The sequence below is a fragment of the Gossypium hirsutum genome, chromosome D11 (genome assembly GCF_007990345.1).
Source record: "Gossypium hirsutum isolate 1008001.06 chromosome D11, Gossypium_hirsutum_v2.1, whole genome shotgun sequence".
In the NCBI taxonomy this organism is placed as follows: Eukaryota; Viridiplantae; Streptophyta; class Magnoliopsida; order Malvales; family Malvaceae; genus Gossypium; species Gossypium hirsutum.
Window position 1 is genome coordinate 46,533,076 of NC_053447.1, and position 21,921 is coordinate 46,554,996.

The 21,921-nt window shown below is 31.1% G+C and overlaps 1 protein-coding gene and 1 non-coding gene across 2 annotated transcripts; one reads left to right on the forward strand and one right to left on the reverse strand.

Annotated features, from left to right (window-relative positions):
- Positions 1 to 347: 347 nt before the first annotated feature.
- LOC121223886 (small nucleolar RNA R71) lies at positions 348 to 454 on the forward strand. The gene has a single exon (XR_005921352.1). It is a non-coding gene; the product is annotated as a small nucleolar RNA R71 (small nucleolar RNA).
- Positions 455 to 16,067: 15,613 nt separating this feature from the next.
- Positions 16,068 to 21,041, reverse strand: LOC107913595 (probable pectinesterase/pectinesterase inhibitor 51). The gene is made up of 2 exons (XM_016842232.2): positions 19,911 to 21,041; positions 16,068 to 16,906 (listed from the first exon to the last, which is right to left on the reverse strand). The coding sequence occupies exons 1-2, from the start codon at positions 20,839 to 20,841 to the stop codon at positions 16,221 to 16,223; spliced, it is 1,617 nt and encodes a 538-aa protein (XP_016697721.2). The 5' UTR covers positions 20,842 to 21,041; the 3' UTR covers positions 16,068 to 16,220.
- Positions 21,042 to 21,921: the final 880 nt, after the last annotated feature.

Consider the following 21,921-nt stretch of genomic DNA (forward strand, 5'->3'; position numbering starts at 1 on the left):
TCCTTCCCCATAATAAACACAGGCTACATTTTCAAATTGATTCAGTGGTTGTGCTACAAAACTATTAACACCCATTAGTAGTAAGATTTTTTAACATTGAGGATATTGATGATACTTGAGATGCGAGCGAAGTAAGAGCGTCTACTTCATGTATTCCAGCGACTCATCTTCTTGATACTACTCGATTGGTTGGCCATTGATAATTATTGTTGGCAATCCTCTCAATGATTTCATAAGCCTCATTATAAGACTTAGAAAGGAGAGCACCATTAGCAGAAGCGTCCACTACCATCCTCGTGTGAGTATTGAGACCATTATAAAATGTCTCAAATTGTATGCAATGTGCGATTCCGTGATGAGGGCACTTCCATAATAATTCTTTGTACCTTTCCCATACCTCATACAATGACTCATCATCCATTTGTTGGAAAGCAGTGATCTCATTACTCAACTTAGCATTCTTGCTAGGCGGGAAATACTTCATAAAGAATTTTTCTGCTAACTCTTGCCATGTTGAAATTGAGTTTGGTGGTAATGAGTTCAACCAAGCTCGAGCTCTGTCCCTTAGTGAATATGAGAACAGCTTCAATCATAATGCATCTTTGGGTACTCCAGCTAACTTGAAAGAATCGCTCACCTCAATAAACAGTCTTAAGTGTAGGTGAGGATCTTCGGTAGGCATTCTACTGAATTGGCCCACTGTCTGAAGCATCTGAATCATGACTAGTTTCAACTTGAACTGTTGTGCCTCAATTTCAAGTCTCCTAATACTTGGATTAAGATCATGAAATACTGGCATGGCATACTGTCTCAAAGCTCTATCCCTATCCTCAGCAATAAGGATAGGATTTTGAGCAAGGTTTGCTCCGTCTCCTTGATTCAGATTTTCGAAGTTCATCTCTTCAGTCCTTCTTTGACTTGCTTGTCTTCTTCGCTGTCAAAAAGTTCATTCAATCTCAGGGTCTACAGGGAGTAAATCGACGAATCGGTCAATACTCATAAACACCTGAAATAATCACAGAAAAATTAACTAAGTTAAAATTTGTATAGAAAAATAAACCAAAATGCAAAACTAACAACTTCACAAATAATGACTTTTTAAAACACAGTCCCCGGCAACGGCACCAAAAACTTAGAATGACGGAAATGTGCAAGTGTACACAATCGCAACAAGTAATAAAGTGACAAGTAAATGTCGAGTTATCGTACCCACAGGGACTGTAAAAAGAATTATTTATGAATGCTATTTAAAACACTTTGGTGAAGAAAAATATTTTGTTTGAAGAGGGTGATTAAAAACTAAGATTTTAAACTAAGTAAACTAAATAAATAAATCTCAAATGCACGATTTCAAAATACGATTTTAATCAAGATGACATAATTGTGTTAGATTAATTACATTTCTTAACTTAGAATTATTAAGCTCTTGTTTATATTGTTATGAATAAGTTCACGACAACTCGATAATTTGCTAACTTATAAACATACTCACTTACCAAAATCCATTTATCTCTTGACTATATCCCTATGTCAATTCAACCAATTAAACAAATCTTAATAGGCAAATATTTTATTGCACATACATACTTATTAAATCAAAATAATCTCTTCTACATATCCCTATGTCAATTCAAACAATTAACTCGATTTAATAAGCACATAAAAGACTATATGAGGTAACAAAGTATCCTTACCTTGAAATAGTTTAATCACAATAATCTTGCAAGTTATGCAAGGCAAATGTATCGTCAGATACCGTTGCTAATCTAACCCTCAGCTACCTTAAATGACTAAACATGCACTGATTAAGTACAGTGTCCATTAATTACAATTTCAATCCGTTTAAATAATTAATTCATTAGTTACCTAACAATTGTAATGCAAGAATAACTTAGTCATGATTTTACTTAATCAAGCATCTTACCGAGGCCTATAACAACATAAACACAATTTTAATAATTTTAACAAACAAAATGCAATCAACCTAACACGAATTAAATTCAAGCTAAATTGATTAAATTAACCATTCCAAAAACATAAATATTCATAGATATGTTCAGCATAACAACAACAAAAATTAAAGAGATAGGGAACAAGAATCAAATCCGATGTTTTTTCGTGGCTTGACTAGTTGCTCCATTCTTCCTTCTCCGTTGTCCTCGTCGACCAAGGCTGCTCTGAACACTTAATTCATGCTCTAAATAGCTGATGAATGCCCCTTTCCCAAGAGGAGAAATCGGCAAAAGAGCAAGGGAATTTCGGAATGGAAAGAAGAGAGAAAGTGGAGAGAAGAGAGGAAAGATGTGAATGCTTGAGGTGTGTTTTTAAAATGACCAGCATAAGGGAATTTTTATAGCTGAAGAGGGCTGCTAAAAATAGCTAAAATTATTAGCCAAAAAGCCCTCCCTTGGCCGGCCACACATGTGGCAAGGTTGATAGTTTCCACTTTGCTAATTTAGGCTTGGGGCAAATTATAAAGCCACCAATTGTGGAGGGGTTTGAATGCAACTTGAACAAGTCTTCAAGGGCCTCTTTGCAAGCTTAAATAATCAGCTAATAAGCTGATTTGGGTCAGCTCTTGGGACGGTTTTTGGGCTGTCCATTTCTTGGTCGGTTCGGTTCACTCAATTCAGTTCAACTGGACCACTTTTTCATAATTAATTAATAATAATTTATTAACCCAAATTAAATTGGATATAAACTAAAATTAATTATATTATTAATTAATACATATATTTTTGCACCGTCTTAGGCTAAAATTTAGTTCGCCTCGATACTTCAAATTGCTTCTCAGTTTTGTGCTTCTAGCAGTGTTTGCCGAGCCATTTTTCACCCTTTGTGCAAATCTGTCAAAAATAACCCAAATTTATAAAAATTAATTATAAAATTAACTAAAATTCAACGTGTTCATATTTTAAGTGCACATTAATTATTTTGTAAAAATTAATTATTTTGTAAAAATTAATTATTTTTTCGACAAGAATTTTATCGAAATTGTATGATTTTAAGTTAAAAAAAGTATGTAAAAATGTGTAAATTTTCGTGTTTCCAATATGTCATTCCAATACCCTAAATCAACTAACCAATATGTCATTCAAAGGCACCTCAAATGCATTTAATAACCCTTACCTAAATGTGCAAATTTTACCATATTTCAATCATCAAATCCTAGTTTCAAACCTACCAAACATGCCACAACTTGACCATTACCATACCATTTCAAAACATACCATGTGAGCAATTCAAAACATGCAACATAAGATAACCACAATGACACAATCTAACAAGGCATCAAATGATACCAACAAGGTTAACTTACACAACTCATACATACCAATTCAGCAACTAGTCATTGAAAAAAATACCATTACATTTCAACCTATACATGTCATTATAACCTAGGCCAAAACATTCAAAAACTACCGATATTTATGTTGGATAGTGTGATAGATCTCTAACAAGCTTCCAAACTAATCGAGCTTCCGATAATCTATAAAACATAGGAAAGAAACTACGTAAGCAATTAATGCTTAGTAAGCTCGTATAAACCAAAACATAACTTACCATTTCATTTGCATAATGTAAATTGCATAATTATAACACCAACTAAAACCATAAGCTTCGCACAATGCCTATACAACATCATCAAATCTACAAGTTAGTGCATTTGTACATGGTTATAATGTAAATTGCATAATTATAACACCAACTAAAACCATAAGCTTCGCATAATTCCTATACAACATCATCAAATCCACAAGTTAGTGCATTTGTACATGGTTCAAATGAATTCATCCATAAGAAGTAATTTACTCATGTATTCACATCATTTAGATCACTATCCATTTTCATGGATTCATGATACATTGTATTTGAACACTTACCATTTCATTTCCTTTTCATACCCGTTGAACCATCTAGAATTTTATCGGATACTTGGAAAAGCTCACACGAAGTGTGCCTTTACATAATTGTAACCTTTCCTTTACATCTTTGCTCACACAAGCTGTGAAATAGCCCTGCTCACACGAGCTGTAGGTCGAAATGTAACCTACATGATGCTGTTCACACGAGATATGGAGTATCACAACAAATGCAGAACCTCAGCCATCGATAGGACATTCAAGACCAACACCCGAAACATGAAATCCCTAATGACATGTCATTTGTACCCAAAACACGAATTTCTAAGGTTCAAACAGGACTCAATAAACGTCATTGCATTGATTTATTCATACATCGATCAAGCTACATTATAATTAACATATTAACATACATTTAAATAAAATGAATATAACAACCGTTCATACGAACTTACCTCGACAACTAGGGCGTAGAAGTTAAATTGAGCTAATCCGAAACTTTTATTTTGCCTCGATGTAGGTCTGTACGTGATTTATCTTGATCTAATTAGACAATTTCAATCCATTTAATACTTTTAGTATTCAAGTTAGTCCACATTTCATATTTCTGCAAAATTACCATTCTGCCCCTAATATTTTAACATTTCACAATTTAGTCCTTAAGTTCATAAATTGAAATCTAAGCATTTTATTCGCTCTTATAGGCTAACCAAATTCTTTAAGGACTTAAACCAACCCAAATAAATCATAAATTCATAAATTTAATATAAACTTTTACAATTTTTACAAACGAATCCCTAAATATAAATTTCGTCAAAAATCACTTTACAGAACTGGTTTACTTCTCAAGAAAGGTTCATAATCTATCATTTAATATAAAAAACCACTCAAAAACATTCATGGCATAAACCTCAACCTTTAATAGTTTTACAAATTGATCCCCGGACTAGCTAGATTAAGCTAAACAACCACAAAAACATAAAATTCATTAAAAACGGGGCTCGAAATCACTTACATGCACACACCAAAGCTAGCCAAACCTAAAAGGCCTAACAATAGCTATTCTTCCCTTCAAATTCGATGGAGAAGAACACTAAAGATGATACCATCTTTTAATTCATTTTGTTTTCAGTTTATTTACCTAATTACCAAATTAACCATTAAAAACTTTAATAATTTCATTAAAACCATGTCCATAAACATCCACTATCACCTCAATCATTCTATTTACGATCCAAGTCCTTTAGTTTAAGGTTTCATAGCCATTTGGCCCTTTTAACTAATGAAACTCTACATTTACACTTTTTACAATCTAGTCCTTTTCACATAATCAATCATGCAAACATCAAAATTTCTTAATGAAATTTTAATACGACCTTACTAATATCTCATAGATATTAAAATAATAATAAAATAAAAAATTACTCATTAGATTTGTGGTCTCAAAATCACTGTTTCGATATCACTGAAAACAAGCTGTTACAGATAAACCCCACTTGGGGTACGGTGAATCGGTATCCTCGATTGTAGAAAAGCAGAACTGGAGAAAATTTTATCTATACCCAGAGGGTGTTGTGGGTAAAGTGGTAATAGAGTTTTATGCTCATGTAAATTCCCCAGATTCTCCCATCATTTATGTGCTGGGCAAATCTGTGCCATTTGATAAAGACCATATTAATGCCCAGTTCGGCATCGAAAAGGTTAGAGATGAGCATTCTGAATTTGCCAAGAATATTACAGCGAAGGGGTTGGCAAAATTATTAGATGATTTATGCATTGAAGGAATGTAGTAGATTATTTCAAGCCAGGAATGTTACACGATTGAAAGAGTTGCACTAAATCAAATTGTAAAGGTGTGGTACCACGTTTTAAGGAGTCGTCTTATGTTTTCTACACATAACACGATTGTTTTGAAAGAAATAATGTTGTTCTTGCATTATATTCTTCAAGGAAGACAAATAAATGTTAGGAAGATTATCTTCAAAGAGGTCTATAGGTGTTCTAATAAGAATATTGAGAGTTTGAATTTTTCTTCCCTTATTTCTGCCCTATGTTAAACAGAAAATGTGCCTTTAGTTGATATTGAGGATGTTACCCCCAATAAGGGTGGGATAACGCAAGAAATTTTTGCCAAGCTACAAGGAGCTGAGCTTGCCACAACATCCCAACACAGTCAAGCTTCCCCTACCACACGTATTCCCATAGCAGCATCTCTCACCTCTCATGACCAGAAAATCTGGACTTCTCTAAAATAGTTAGAATAGAGGTTGTCTTTGTTTGAGGTGAAACAATACCAGATGATGGAAGAGTTGGAACAAAGTAATGAAAGCCAAGCTTGGTACTGGTCGTGCATGAAATATAGGGATTTGGCATTAAGAAGATCCTTCTAAAAAATTTTTAAGACCCATGCCAGAATTTGCTACTTTCCCAGCTACTTTGCTTTCGTCTAAAGAGTATGAAAAAGAGCTAATTCCACCCGCTACCAGAACTGACACCATGATTGAAAGAGTTGCTGTAGATAAAAGAAAAGCTGTTGAGGAGGAATTAGAAAGGTCAGCCTCTGTCAAACAAGAGAAGGAAGTAAAAGAAGGAAAATAAGAAACAAATGCCCCTACTACTGCACCAGCTACTGCCACTGAAAAAGTTAAAACTCCTGAACCGACATCTTCACCCATCTCCATGACTGCACAGGATCAAGCAATCGATCAACTGATCAATGAACTAACGAAGACCAACAAATAAGATGAGGAGATTGACCTACAAAAAAGGAAGATGTGATAAAAAGTCAATACTCGTAAGTCCACGAGAAAGAATTGAATGAAGTGCCAACGTTTCAATCAAAGGAAGTTAATTTTTGTTTTTCTATCATGCATTGCATAATTTTTTTCTCATTTGTGTGCATATTCATACTTGTTATATATTATGCATTTTGTATGTTCATTTTGGTATATAGGATATTTTTCCATGGCAAAATAACTATTGAAATACTGCTTTGTCTATAAAAAGTATAGTTTTTGTTTATGATGTTCGAGGATGAGCTTAAAATTTTTTCGATATACCTAGAACAGGTAACAATGGATTGGGTGAAGTTACCTTAGGCTAAGTTGCTTGGAAATTGATTTTTAAAAATAGGATGTCCCATACTATGACACCCCTAACCCGTATCCACCGCTGGAATAGGGTTATAGAGCATTATTATTAAAATGTAACTTTAGAACATACATTTCAAATCTAAACATAAACATATCATAAATCATTTATTACATGCATATCATCCCTGATTCGAGCCATCGAGCCCTTAGAAACATTTTAGAAATGATTCGGGACTAAATCGAAAACATTTGGAACATTGAGGAAAAAGTTAGAAAATTCAAAACTGCAAAGGTCACACGGCTGAGACACACGGCTGAGACACACGCTAGTGTCTCAGGCCATGTAACATGAAATTGGCCAAAATCAAGCCATTTCCATCACCTCTTTCAAGCTTGAACTAAACACGTTTTGCACATATGACCAAGGCATCATAAACATACCAAAACATACATAACATAACCAATTCAAATTTCCAAATTCTATTTAACCAATATGTCATATAAGGCACCTCAAAAGTAAGCATTCAACTTAACTACACATATGCATATTTGGTCATATTTCTACTATTTCAAAACATACAATACTTAACTTATACCATATCAATATAACTTACCATTTGAACCATTGCTCTTATGCAAATCAACACTTAAATGACACATTTCAACCATTACCAAAATGGTACCAAACAACCAATATATATACATACCAAAATCAGGATCTAAACATTCAACCGAACATTAAACATAAGTCCTCCTATACATGCCATTATAACCTTGGCCAAAACATCAAAAACCACCGGTATAATCGCTGGATAGTGTGATAGACCTCCGACAAGATTCTAAACCGATCGAGCTTCCAAAAATCTGAAAAGTAAAGGAAAATAACTACTTAAGCAATGAATGCTTAGTAAGCTCGTATAAACTTTTAACGTAATATTCCATGTCAATAATGAACTTTATAAGGTAAATATAAAGTTATACAATGTCACAAGATTTATCAAAAACTATATAACCATTAACTCACAAATGAGTAAGTCCAACAACATCACATATATTTATCATTCCTAACATAATAGGATCTTATAAGTTGTATTACATAATCATCAATTTTTTCTTAAAATGGTGAACAATTTCATTTACTTAGCATAAGCTTAATTACGTCATCAAATTACATCTCAATTGTGAACTTACCATTTCATTACCTTTTCTCACCCTTTTCATTTGCATAACACAAAACATAAGCATAAACATCAACCATAACCACAAGCTTGAAACAAGCCTAAACATCATCACCATACACAAATTAGTACATTTATACATTACCCTTTTAGAATCAAGTACAAGATAAACCATTTCATAAGAAATTTAATCTTTTCATACCACCTTTCATTAACATAAGCATATTTCCATTTGAACGCTTACCATTTCAATGTAAATCATTAAGATTAAGTGTGATATAATCTAATCATAAGCTTGACACAAGCCTAAGCATTATCCACAATACATGTTAGTGCATCAACTCATAAATCACTTGAAATAACATAAGATAAGTCATATACATGAGCAACATCATTTAAAATCATGAATTTCATGAACATAATCATACTTACATTGAACATTACCTTTTCATTCCTTTCATAGATTTAGGACATAAGTCATTTGAATACTTACCGAACCCTTCCTTATCATACCCATTGAATCAAATGAAATAACATCAAATATTAGGCAAATACTCATATAACCATTTAATTCTCTAGCACACCACAATATCATGATTTAATGTATTTATAGACATAATAATATATAATTACACCAAGGCATTAACATTCATTATCATACTGTACTAGTCAAACATTCAACTCGTACTCGTACTCATACTCACGATACATACCTCACTTGAAACGTGTTACCTGAATAGCAAATGATCGAAGTGTGGCATAGTGTCTTTCAACCATGGTCTTATTTATTCTCGTCTTGATGCCATAATGTCTTTCAACCATGGTCTTATATATTTTTTGTTGTGTTGCCATAGTGTCTTTCAACCATGGTCTTATTTCTTTGATTCGTGATGCCATAGCGTCTTTCAGCTATGGTCTTACTCGATAGAATCATGATTCCATAACGTCTTTCAGTCATGGTCTTACTCGATAGAATCATGATGCCATAACATCTTTCAGTCATGGTCTTACTTGTTTCTGGTATGGTGTCATAGTGTATTTCAACTATGGTCTTATTTCTTCTCTGGTATAGTGCCATAATGTCTTTCAACTATGGTCTTAATCATTTTCCTTCAAACCAATAAACTCAATTCATATATAAACAATTAAATATTAAACATTCAAAACCACGATTAATTAATTTAATCAAGTTACAAACTTAACTCGACAAATATAGTTGTAAAAATGAAGCTGACGACTAATCCGATATTTTAGCTTTTCTTCGATTTAAGTCTTATTGATTCGTTTCTTGATCTATGATTTGAGTTGTAATCTCTCTTTTTCACTCATTTTATTTAGTTGGTCAAGCTTCTTAACAATGACTAGACTTATTTAGCTTTTGTTTGATGTTAAAGGAAACTCGTTTGATAATTGGATGAAGCTTAAATTCAATTACCCTTTTAGTGAGAAATCTCAGTTATGTGTTTCTTTGCTCAACTTGTTATTGTTGTCCTTTTTCTTTTCCCAATAACTTCTCAGGTATTTGCAAATTATAAACTTTAATTCTTTTCCAGCATTGGCACTCGCCTAGTTGGCTCATATCTTGAAAATTAACTTCATTGATACAACTCAAATCAACACAAGTTGTAATGTTTCAATGGTTTGAATGTTTTCAGACTGAAGAAGAGAGACTGGGGTAAGATAATGAGAAAAGAGTAAATGCAATTTAGTTATTTTTTCCTTTGTGTTTTGGATTACATCATTGCCAGATTAACCAAAAATGTTTAATCTATAAAATGGTTACAATTTAAATGGTGCAGACGATGGTAATTCCTCAAGTGACCAAGCATATCTTCTTCTTTTTTGCGCGAGTCTTCTTGCTTCAAAATCTAGTAACTCTTTTTTTTTCTTTCTTTTTCATTTTTCATGCCTTTTTATTTTTTTATACCATTGGTTTTCTTTTTTCAGATCTCAAATTTGAGATTTTCACAATTTCAAAGTTTATTTAAAAAATTTACATGCCATTTTCATGTAAAATGGAAGTTTTGTTTCTTTAAAGTATATGATATATGATGTAACACCCCTAATCTGTATCTGTCGCCAGAATAGGGTTTCGAAGCATTACCAAATAAAAATCACTTGAATCATTCATTTCAAAACATTTCAATCATCACAACATAATCCATCATTAAGCATGCATATCGTCCCTTATTCAAGCCCTCGAGGCCTTAGAATCACTTTAAAACTGATTTGGGACTAAATCAAGAAAATTTGAAAATTTTATGAAAAATTTAGAAAAATTCAACTATAGGGGTCACACGGCTGAGACACACGCCTGTGTAACTTTTGAAGTAGGGACACACAGCCATGTGTACTCAATATTTGCTTAAATTCCAATTTATCCCCTAAACCGAGACTAATTTTTATTCTTCACATTTAATCCTATATTTTTATACTAATTTTACTTTAAGCTAAATTTAGCTTACTATTTTCAATTAAACCCCTAAATTTCAAATTTTTCACAATTTAGTCCCTACACTCAAAAATCAAGAATTAACTTCACTATTTAGTCCTCTTTCACTTTATACATTGAAATATATCAATTTAATCCCTAGTTTTTGAAATATTCAAAAATATTAACATCCAAAATTTTAAGCAATACTAAAAATTATGACACGAGTTGACTAGCCCTAACTACCGAGATTCCAAAAACATAAAAATTACAAGAAAATGGACTAAATTGACTAACCGATTGAAGTTGGAACCTTAAGGTCCCTATAGCCGCACGTTAACCCCTCGTCTTTTCTTTCTCTTTTCTAACTTTTGTTTTGCATGTATAGAAATAAAGAATGAATAAATTTTGTTTTGTTTTAATACATTAACTAATATATTTATTATATAACTTAAATATATATAACAATAATAAGTTAACTTCTACCCTATATGCGATTTAGTCATTGTAATTTAATAACTCTTAAATCACGCGTATTCACTTAATTGAAATCTAATTAACTACATAATTAACTTCATAAATATTTATTAAAAATATTTACAAGTCTGATTTATGGGAACGGAGTCCCGAGAATGCACTTTTCGACACCCCTGACTATAAGGTCGTTACATATGACATGAAGAGTATGGTCCTCATCTAAACAGGGGACATGGAAACTATCATTGAACATTTCAACAGTGCTTACAAGTATAAAGCTATTGCTCAGTGAACCAAATCCTGATGATGTCCTAATGTGTGAAGTGGTTCTCTCAAGATAAATTGATTTTTTTTTCATTTCTATGTTTTCCCTTTACTTTTGATATGTTAATGAATCTACAGAGTAGGGAATACAAATATAATAGACAAGCTTTTGACCAAAAAGCACGATCAATGACTGAAAAATATGCCAAGGCTAGAGCTGGAGAAAGTAGTTGTAGCTATTAATGTACTGAAACTAAAGTTGATTCAACGATGGTATTAGTAGTTGATTTATTTGATTTTTTTATGTTTTGTTTGTTTGGATTCATTATTCTTCATACTTCTTAATTTGTTCCTATAGAGAAATCATACCTTCTTTTATTTTACATACAATCAAAATGTCGGTGCTAACATTGTTGCATCAATTAGAATTATATATGGAGGTAATTATCTTTATTGCTTAAACTATTGATCTTATTCAAGTAGTTTTAAGGAAATATAGCATATCTTGTGTTAACATGTAAATGTGTTATAACTATAAAAAAATTTAAAAAAAACCGCTTCCCTCAATCCTATCTTCTAAATAGTATTTCACCATTCATGTTGAATTTTGCTATTTAAGAGTATCATTCTAAAAAAGTTAAAAACCTTTGCTTGGTTCTCCATGAGCTTTCAATTCTTGGGTTAAACATTTTTTTTTGCTAAACCGAATTAAATCTGATTTTGCATCCATTGCAAATTAAATGTAGGATCTGTAAATGGAGCAAACTGCAAGGAATTGGCTGGACAACCATATGTGGATGGCTTTTTGGTTGATGGAGTTTCTCTAAAGGATAGTAATTGTCTTTCTTTGCTTCTATCATTTGATGCCTTTTATTCAGATTGTACACAGCTATTCTTAACTTGTACTTTTGTTTTTACTTTTTCTCAATTAGCCTGAGTTCGTGGATATCATCAAGTTGACCATTGTGAAAAAGAATTGAAGTTCAACATGAACAACCTTGTGGGAAGCTTTAGTTTTGTAGTTTGTGGTGTCTCCTTAGAAGAGGAGGAAGATATTAAGGTTTTGAGAGTGTAATAATAACCCAATCTCCACTAACACCATAGCCATTTGTAGATTACTTTTTTATTTGATTACTTTTGTATATTGGGTTGAATGCTTGTGGTACACATTTCAGCTAAATGTTAGTGTATTTTAATTATTGGATTGATTTTTGTAGTGAATATTCAACCTTTATTTTAATTTTAATTTTATATTTTTTTAGTTGTATTTAAAGAACAATTTCTATCATTTTTCACTGTAAATGTTTAAGAAAATATATTAATATTGAAATAATTAAAAATAGAAAAAAATTACCTTGGACATGTCTATCCCAACCTTTTTAAGGTTGCCTTAGTTGGGTCTATCCGAACCTTTTAAAGGTTACCTTAGACGGGTCTATCCCAGCCTTTTTAAAATTTCCTTAGACGGGTCTACCCCAACATTTTCTAAAAGTCGAGCTTGACTAGGTTTTTTTCAAGCCTTCAATAAAGGTTGGCCTATGTTGAATTATGTCGACGCTTTTTCAAAAGCGTCATGGCACCTATGCCAACGGCACTATAGACAACGTTTTCAGAACCGCCAGGAGAAACATCAGGATGACTTATGCCAACCTTTTTTTGCGTCATCTTAAGTGAAAAACAAAGTGTCGCGATAGGCCTGTTTTGTTGTGGTGTATATATTACTAATTTTTTCCTATTTATCCCATTAAAATGCATAAAATAAAATTTTATTTTAATGCTGAAACCTCCTCGACAATGGTGCCAACAACTTGACCGTTGCTAAACATGCGAATGTATAGACTAAAAATACTACAGTAAAAGTATAATAAAATTAAGTAGCGTGTTTACAGGTATACGGGTCAAATTGTAATATGTTAAAGTACTACAACGGAACACTCAAGGAAGTATTCCAAGGATAGTACCCAAGGGAGGTTGAATTAAACTAAAATTAGTTTTCTACACTGATAGGGCTAAACAATAATAATCTAAAATTATATTACGAAAAACCAAAATAAAAATAATTAATCGAAACAACATAAATGAACTAAAATAAATTACTATAAATTTAACAATCGAAATTAATCCAATTAAGCATGTAGAAGATTAACTCACTTCAATGTTTCTAATTAATTTCAGAACTAGGGTTTTATCGAGTTAGCTATTAATTAACCAGTTATTACCTTTTGGCCTGTAACTAATTAACTAATTGACCAATAAATGCTTAACTCTCGACCTCACTTTCTTGATCACGGTAAATTATGATTTACTCAGTAAACTTATCTCTCGATCTCGTTTATCCTAAATTATTTCCTAAGGTCGTCAATCTTAGGGTTTAATCGCACATAATTTAAACTAAATAACTCAGACTCAGACCCTAATTCTTCCATTGATTATTCACACATCCGTTGGTTGATCTTCCTACGGAAACTAGCCAATCATGGATCTAGATACAATTATCCCTAATTTCATATTTAAAGGGAATAAGAGAATAAATATGTTTCGATGTCGATTTGTCTGCGAAAGCTAAATTTCCTTTGATAGTTGCGAAGATAATTCCGATTGCAATTGAAAATAACAAAGAAATAAATAAAAAATACTTAATTAAATACTTGAATCAAAATTAAATCCAAGTTGAACAAAGAACAAAATCTATTTAAGACTAAATTGAAATAAGATACATCCTGAAAATAAAAACCTAAACCTAAACTAAGTGGCTCACTTGGCCAAGCCTCCTAAAGTGAGGCTAAACACTCCTATTTATAGCCTAAAAATGTTTAACCTAATTAGGTTAATTACAGTTTTCAAAACAAATAATTATTGGTTGTGCAAACTAAAACACCCTTGATTAATTTATTTATGTTCACCGCCCGGTGTCGTAGCACTACCTTTTAAGTCTGAATTATTTGGCTTTGAAGTCCAATGTTGCGGCACCACAGCCCAGCGTCGCGACGCCGTCATCGTCCTTCGCGTTCTCAGCCCGAAATCAGTGTCTTGCACACTTGAGTAGATCATTAGTTCATCCCTAGGCCCATATTGGCCCATTAGGTCATCATATGGCTAAAAATTGAGTAAAAACGTTTATTTTGCGAAAATTAAATTTAAACTGATAAAAACCAAAAACGTAATAAAAGCATATAAAATAGCTTGAAAATAAAGCTCATTAAATACCGAAAAGACTCTATTTTGCCACAACAAATTGTGGTATATCAGTGAGAAAGTTAATTCTCTCTATAACTGGAAACTATGAACTTTACCCAAAAAATAGAATATATTCTATAATATAAATTCCCACTATTTTTTAATAGAATAACGACACTCAATAATTTAGTAAATAGTTTAGTTCATAGTTCCTATTTATAAAGAAACAATACAAGTGTTTTGTTTGAATAAGATATAATTAAACAATAACATTTTTATAGAAAATACAAGTTCTACTCTAAGTAAAACACATAAAAGGCGATGACATCCCTAGGGAACACTACGGTTTGCCACCCCTCATGCTTTAACCAGGCTTATTTTGGCCTTTCATGTATTGAATACTATTATATGTGTTACCTAGACATTTATCTAACACTTATAATTTATTCAATCCAATAATTATTTCTTATTTCCCAAAATATTATTTATTTAACTAAATTAATTTCTCAATTAAATTAACTTCTCAACCCAATTCTAATTTCGTTAAAGTCATGTCAACTTTACCGTATTACAATCTAAGAGTAAATATATTTAACTATATTTTTCAACAAATCCATAATGACTAATTAATTTAATTCTTACGTCAAACTTTAATTATTTAATTAAAATTAATTAGATAATAAATTGAAGAAATTAAATTAATTCCTAAATCATCTTTTGTACTTAGCGAGAAAACACATTTATTGTGGATAGTAATACATGTGATCTATTTATCTTACTCCATTGTTTTCATTCATTCCATATTATTGGTTGTACATTCAATTCGTTTTTTGTTATCTCGAGCTAGCGAATGGACTAATTAGACATATATAATTAAGGCTCAAATAATTTGTAATTAAGTTTCGACTTTTCACCTATTAATTACAACATTATTTGATTATGGAGTAATTCCAATAAAATACCACAACTGAACTCTCCCTTATTATATACTATGACGAAAACTATTCACTTAGTGCTTCTCCAATGACCTTGTCATAAGTGTGTTACTCTCATGGGATATCTTTAATCTTTTTAGGTTAAATTTATTCTCTCAATATGATCATATTTTATCTTTTGGTAATTATTACATCTTCTTTAATGAAAAGTCAATTACTAACAAATAGTAAATAAATTATTTATCTCTAAAACAAATGATTAGTGGTCATGTTACTTTTCATCTATCACGTAATGTTGATGTGATGAGATGATATCATTTGCCCTTTATTGGGCTATAAATTTCACTATTGTGGAATGCTGCTATATCATGCAAAAGCCGTATACCCAACATGTCCAATAATTATAATTAATGTTTACCCTTTAAACAATGCTAATGTTAACCGCACTAAGAATCAGTTGATTACTTTTTCAAGTCTTGATTAAATTAGTGAATGATAAAATATTTTTTTGAACAATCTCATTATAAATTCTAATCATATTTACTCTTTTTTAACACAATAACTAGAACTACCCATAGTCACTCTCAACGCATAAATAATAAGATAATGCGTTTCAACATATTTAAACTCATATTCTCCTGATAATAATGTTAATATCAATCGAACTAATATTCAATCTATATTAAATGGTTACAATTTTTTCCTTAGACATATAATATTAATAAAAATATATATAAATTATAAATGCTGAAGTACATTATAATTAAGGAATCCAGGTAATATGAAAAAGAAGGGGAAAAAAATCAATGAGATTTGGGGATCCATTGATCTCCTTGGATGAAATTCTGAACCGAATACGTAGGTACGTTCTGCGATGGAATTTGGGTACTCCATGGAACTCTCTTGGACACATCAGATCCTGGTCCCGAATTCCTAAACTCTCCATAGAAAACTGTTTTCAGCCCAACGTCGCCACTCCATGGCATCCATCCATCTGGACTGATAATCTTCTCCAATTTACAGTTTATAAAAATCGTCCTTGAATATTCCTTCCATGGCCTTCCCAAGTAATTCTTGTGCACTTCCGGATTCTCCTTGTAGTATCTCATGTACTCTTCAGTTCCATTGATTACGCAGTTATGGAAGACGAGGCCAGTTGATTGAGCCGGATCAGTTCTGCCATGGGCCGTCACGGCATTGTTCTCACTGCTTTCTGGATTTGTCTGTCGAGGACCGACAAATATTTCACAGTCCTGGAACACTGATGCGGAGTTTCCGAAGATGAAGTCGACGTTGCCTTGGATGCGGCAGTTTTTATAGAATTGACGGAGTGACTGAGCGTACAGAGTATCTTGATTGCCTAGGAATTCACAGTTCTCAATGACGGAATGGTCGCTGTCTGATCTGAAAGCCACTGCTTGGTGGGCATCGGAGCCTGCTGTGTTCCTGATTGTCAGCCCGCTCGCCATAAAACCATCCCCAAGTACTCCTGCAACACATCAAAACCATATGCATAGCAATTTTCATTTCAAAATAAAATAAAATCTATGAAGACAGAGTGCAAACTTTGACTCTCATGTGGCGGTGCATAGGATAGAAGAGAAATTTTAAACACAATTTAGATAGTGAAATTAATGGCACATGCACGACAAACACCTTTACTAATTCCAAACAGAAATTAATCAGTCTAGAAAAAGGAACCTAAACCTTGTAGTTGGCTGGTTTTGCAGAAAAGTTCAGGGTCAAGGTAAAACCAATTTATGTTGAATGAGATTTTTGCTAAAGTTAACACTTGTCCAGTATAGACATTACTGACTACTGCTACTGTTAACTTTTTTTTTTTCAAAAGGACCGTGCTCAATTTTTTCTTTAGTTTTTTAAATAAATATTAATTATTACCATTAAACATAAATAAAAAATAAAATACAATCCGAAACTCGAAAACCAAAACACCAAAACTTCAAATCCATAAATTGAAATTCAAAAACCAAAACTTAAAATCTTAAATTAATCTTGAAACCTAAAACTCAAAAAAAATAAAATAAAATAATTATAATTAATATTTAATTATGTTTAATAAAATTAATAGTATTTATTTTCAAGTCCTTCAAATCTTTCTACATGAATGATAATGTGTTATTTTATTATTAATTGATGGTACATGAGACCTATACATCGATAGTGCATTAAATATTTATTCAATCTTTTTACCCAAAGTGCACAAAACAACATATCATCTATTTATATATATACACACTTAGCAATGTGAGATGAGATATTTGTATTTATAAAATTTATTAGAATATATAATTATAATATATATTACAAATTCTATCACACACGTATGTGTATGAAACCCACATATTAAGAATATAAGTGTGCATTTGAAAATAGCATATAATAAATAGTTAATATGTAATGTTTGAAACTAACACATGCAATATGTATACTATTAAAATGAAAAAAAATGAAATTGTGAACATATAAATATATTATATTAAGGATATTAACTGCGCTACAATTGTTTATTCATCAATCTTGAGTTAATGTCAAGATAACTTGTGATACTAATTCAATCACATAATCAATATATATAGTTGATGCATGTATTAAAGTATGTATAATAGCATTAAAAAGTAAAACTATATTTCAAGATGAAGTTTTGGTTCAGTGGCAAAATAAAAATTTTATTGACTCGGTTATTATAAATTCAAATATCAATATATATATTATTTTTTATTTTTTAATTAAAAAACTAAATTACCTTTAAATAATAGAAATTATATTAATTACAAAATAATATTTTAGTAGTTTTTCCAATCAAATTGATGTTTGGTTGACTTATGGCATTAACTCAATTAAAAGTTCAAATAATAGTATAAATATATAAATATATATGTAAAATACTTATTAAATGAATAATTATAAATATTAAATTTAACGATTGAGTATTAATTTAATACATATTATTATTGTTTCAAGAAGATAATGGGTTTGAAGATATGAATAGATTAAGAATTATATAAAATATTTATGATACTAAACTTTAAAAATGATATAGACGTAACATGTATATGTAGACATGTTTGCATTAATACCCGTTTAAGACTTAAAAGTACTTTTATCCTATAAAACATATGAAAAAAGAATTTTTGGCTTATTGGTCTCTAAACTATACTGCTTTATTTAGGTATTTAATTTTTTTGTCAGAAATAGTATTTAAATTTTTTTTTTTGTTATCAGTTTTAGTCTAACCATTATTTTCGGTTAAAAAAACCCATTTGATCAACCGTATTGCGCCATTTGGCATTTTTCTAATTATATAAAAATTATTGTATTCAATATTAAATGAAAATTAATTAAAATATTATTTAATATTATGTTTTTTCACTCTGTCCCATTCATCTATCTTCATCATATTCTTTTCCAATTCTTGTATTTTCATCACCCTTTTTGGTATTTCTACCTTTACCTTTTACAACCAAAATTCTAAACGTTAACGAACTAAACAAATCATTAACCTTTAACCTGCGTTGCTCATGAATGTTTCAAAGTAAAAAGTATGATTTAAAAAAAAATCTCTACATCACTAGATTCGATTGTTCTAAGACATTTCCAACTCCAGGTTTTCCTCTAAAATTTATAATGGTTCAGGTTTTCTTTAATCAAATCTAAAAGTTTTTCACATTTTAGAGTTTTCTTAATTAAATCTAAAATTTTCATTATTCTAACTTTAGGGGTTTGCGACCAAATTCTCTACTGCAATTTTCTTTTTTTTTTCTTTTAGTTTTCTTCGAAATTTTGACAACCCCATTTTAATCAAGTTTGTGAAAATCTTTCGTGGAAGATTAGGAAATTTGAGTTATATTTGAAAATTAGATAGCGATTCAGCTATGAGTGCAATCATAATTACCAAACCAAATATTCTATTGCCACAATTACAATAAACTATCAGGCATAGATAGAAGAGAAGAACCCTATAATGGATAAAATGAAGATACAAGGGAGAAGATTCTGGCGAGAAGGAAGACTGGTGGCTAGGTTGTTTTGCAGATGAAGAAAATATTATGTTTTTGAAAAATGAAAGAAAAAGAAAGGAAAAATAATTTAAATTATTTTTTGTTAATATTAAGCTAATTTTTTTATTAAAATGCCATCTGACACAAGATGATTGGTTGAGAATTTCTTTTTTACGGGGACTAAACAACCTATATTTTTTATTAATAATTTATTTTTTTTAACGTAACGATATTTTAGATACCATTTTTAAAAAAAAGATTTAAATACTTAAGTGGTAATTTTTTTTAGAATTAAGATAACTTTTGTGGTTGACTGATGGTGTGGGTAAAATTTCTTTATTTTAATTGGTTAAAACCTATATTTATGGTTGAATGTAATAAATTAAGAAATTTAATATTATTTTCTTTCTTACTAATAATTTTATTTTTCAAAAATAGAAACTAGAAAATGTGAAGTAAAAGGAGAGGACTCACCGACTGTAGCAGAATTATAAGTATTCATTCCAGGCTGGTGAACATTTAAAGCGCCGGTAATAATGGTTTTGCCCATCCCTTCCCCCAAAAACACCACATTTTTCTTCTCAAACGGGACCCTAACCGTTTCTTCGTACACCCCTTTCCTTATTTTTATCACATATTGATCCCTCCCCTTTTTGTTTTTAGGTGCAGCATCTACGGCCTCTTGCACCGTCTTGTAACACTTTCTATGGTTTTTACACACCGTTACATCCACCTTCAAATTTGACGGGAAACCTCCATTAAATCTCAACTCCAACTTCCCACCCGACCCCTTCTCATAAAACCCGTCCCGTTCTGTTTTGGGCGGGGTCCATAAGGTGGTGTCCTCCCCGTAATTATCATAGGCCACCATCATGCTTAATGCGTTGCTGCTATGATGTACTAGAGAATCCAAAAACAACATGGTGTCAACAACCAATTTGGTGTCATTTACGTACTTGAGCGCCCCCCAACAATTTTGTTGGTAGCCAAGAGCCGCGCTCATCCATGCACGGGCATCTTTTATATTCCCATGTGTTAACGCATAATGGGCTGATTTGATGCGGTAGCTTGAGTAAGAAAGGATATCCAAACAGATGGTGGCGATATTGGTGCGGTTAAGGTTTCCCTTGGAGGTGTCAAGGATGGATTTTACCATGGATTGTCCAGTTTTGAGGTTGTGGTCAGAGATAGAAATGGTGGATTGGATGATTTGAAGGGAGGTTGTGTTGGGAGGGAGGTGGGATAATTGTGTTAGGGAGGTTTCACAGAGTTCCGGGAAGCGGGTGGCCTGACATGCATGGTACATTTGAGATGGAGTTGATTTTTCATGGTCGTGATGAGCGGAAGAAAAAATGGCTAAGAAAATGACGAGGGAAACGGGAAGAAAAATATGAACAATGGACATTTAAAAAAAATTAATTAAATGAGAAAAAAATTATAAGAGAGGATTTTTTAAAAGATCGTAATAGCAGCTATGGAACATAGATCCTGGAAGATAAATATCAAAGCACTTAACCTTCAAGGACAAGGAAGAGTTGGTTTTGAGGTAAGCTTTTATGGAGGATTTTTTTAGGATTTAGTTACGGTAGGTGGCGAAGATGTAGGCATGTCTTTAAGAGTATATAACATTTTAATGGTCTAATTATCCTCATCCCTGTACCTTTCATTAAATTTCAGAAATTTAGAGCTATTTTTATTTAATGATTGAAATTCAATCCTCAACGCTCATATTATTTTCCCCAAATTGGATTATGTTTTTTATTTAAATTGCTCATGTGACCAATTTTAAGATGCGTGTAGTATTTCTCACATGACAAGTTTTTTATTTAAAATATAATATATTATTTAATTTAACGAAATTTTTAAAAAAAATTAAGAGATTAAAAATAAATTAACTAAATTTTAAATACAGATTAGGAGCGTATTAAATCTATTCTAAATTACTAAATAAAAACCCTTCAATTATCTATTTTTTATTTTACTCAAATAAATGCTAAAATTTTATTTTTAAAATAAAATAAATTTATATAATAAGAGTGTCACGAATAAAAAATTTAAATTAATTACACCATAGCACACCATAATGAAAATTTGTAAATAAATATATTTATTAATAATTTATGAAAGAATCAAATGATGTTTCGATTTAAATGATAAATTTAAAGTTTGATATTCTTAATTCAAATATTATAATATGTACAATTTTATTAATTTATAAAAATAAAATATATATCATTATTATAATATAACATCTTTTGTAAAAATAATAGATTTCTCAAGTCGAGGTTTGATTATAGTAAAAATAAAAAATATAACAAGTTATTTAATTAATTTGATAAAATTGAGGAGGGTTTTTTTTTTTTTAAGTGAACGTGGTGGAGGAGGAGGCACTTAGAAATTAACGGGGAAGTTAGTAATTGATGATGGTAAGGAATGTTTTACATTTTTGGAATGCGAAGCCAACAAAAGAGAATTAATAAAGACA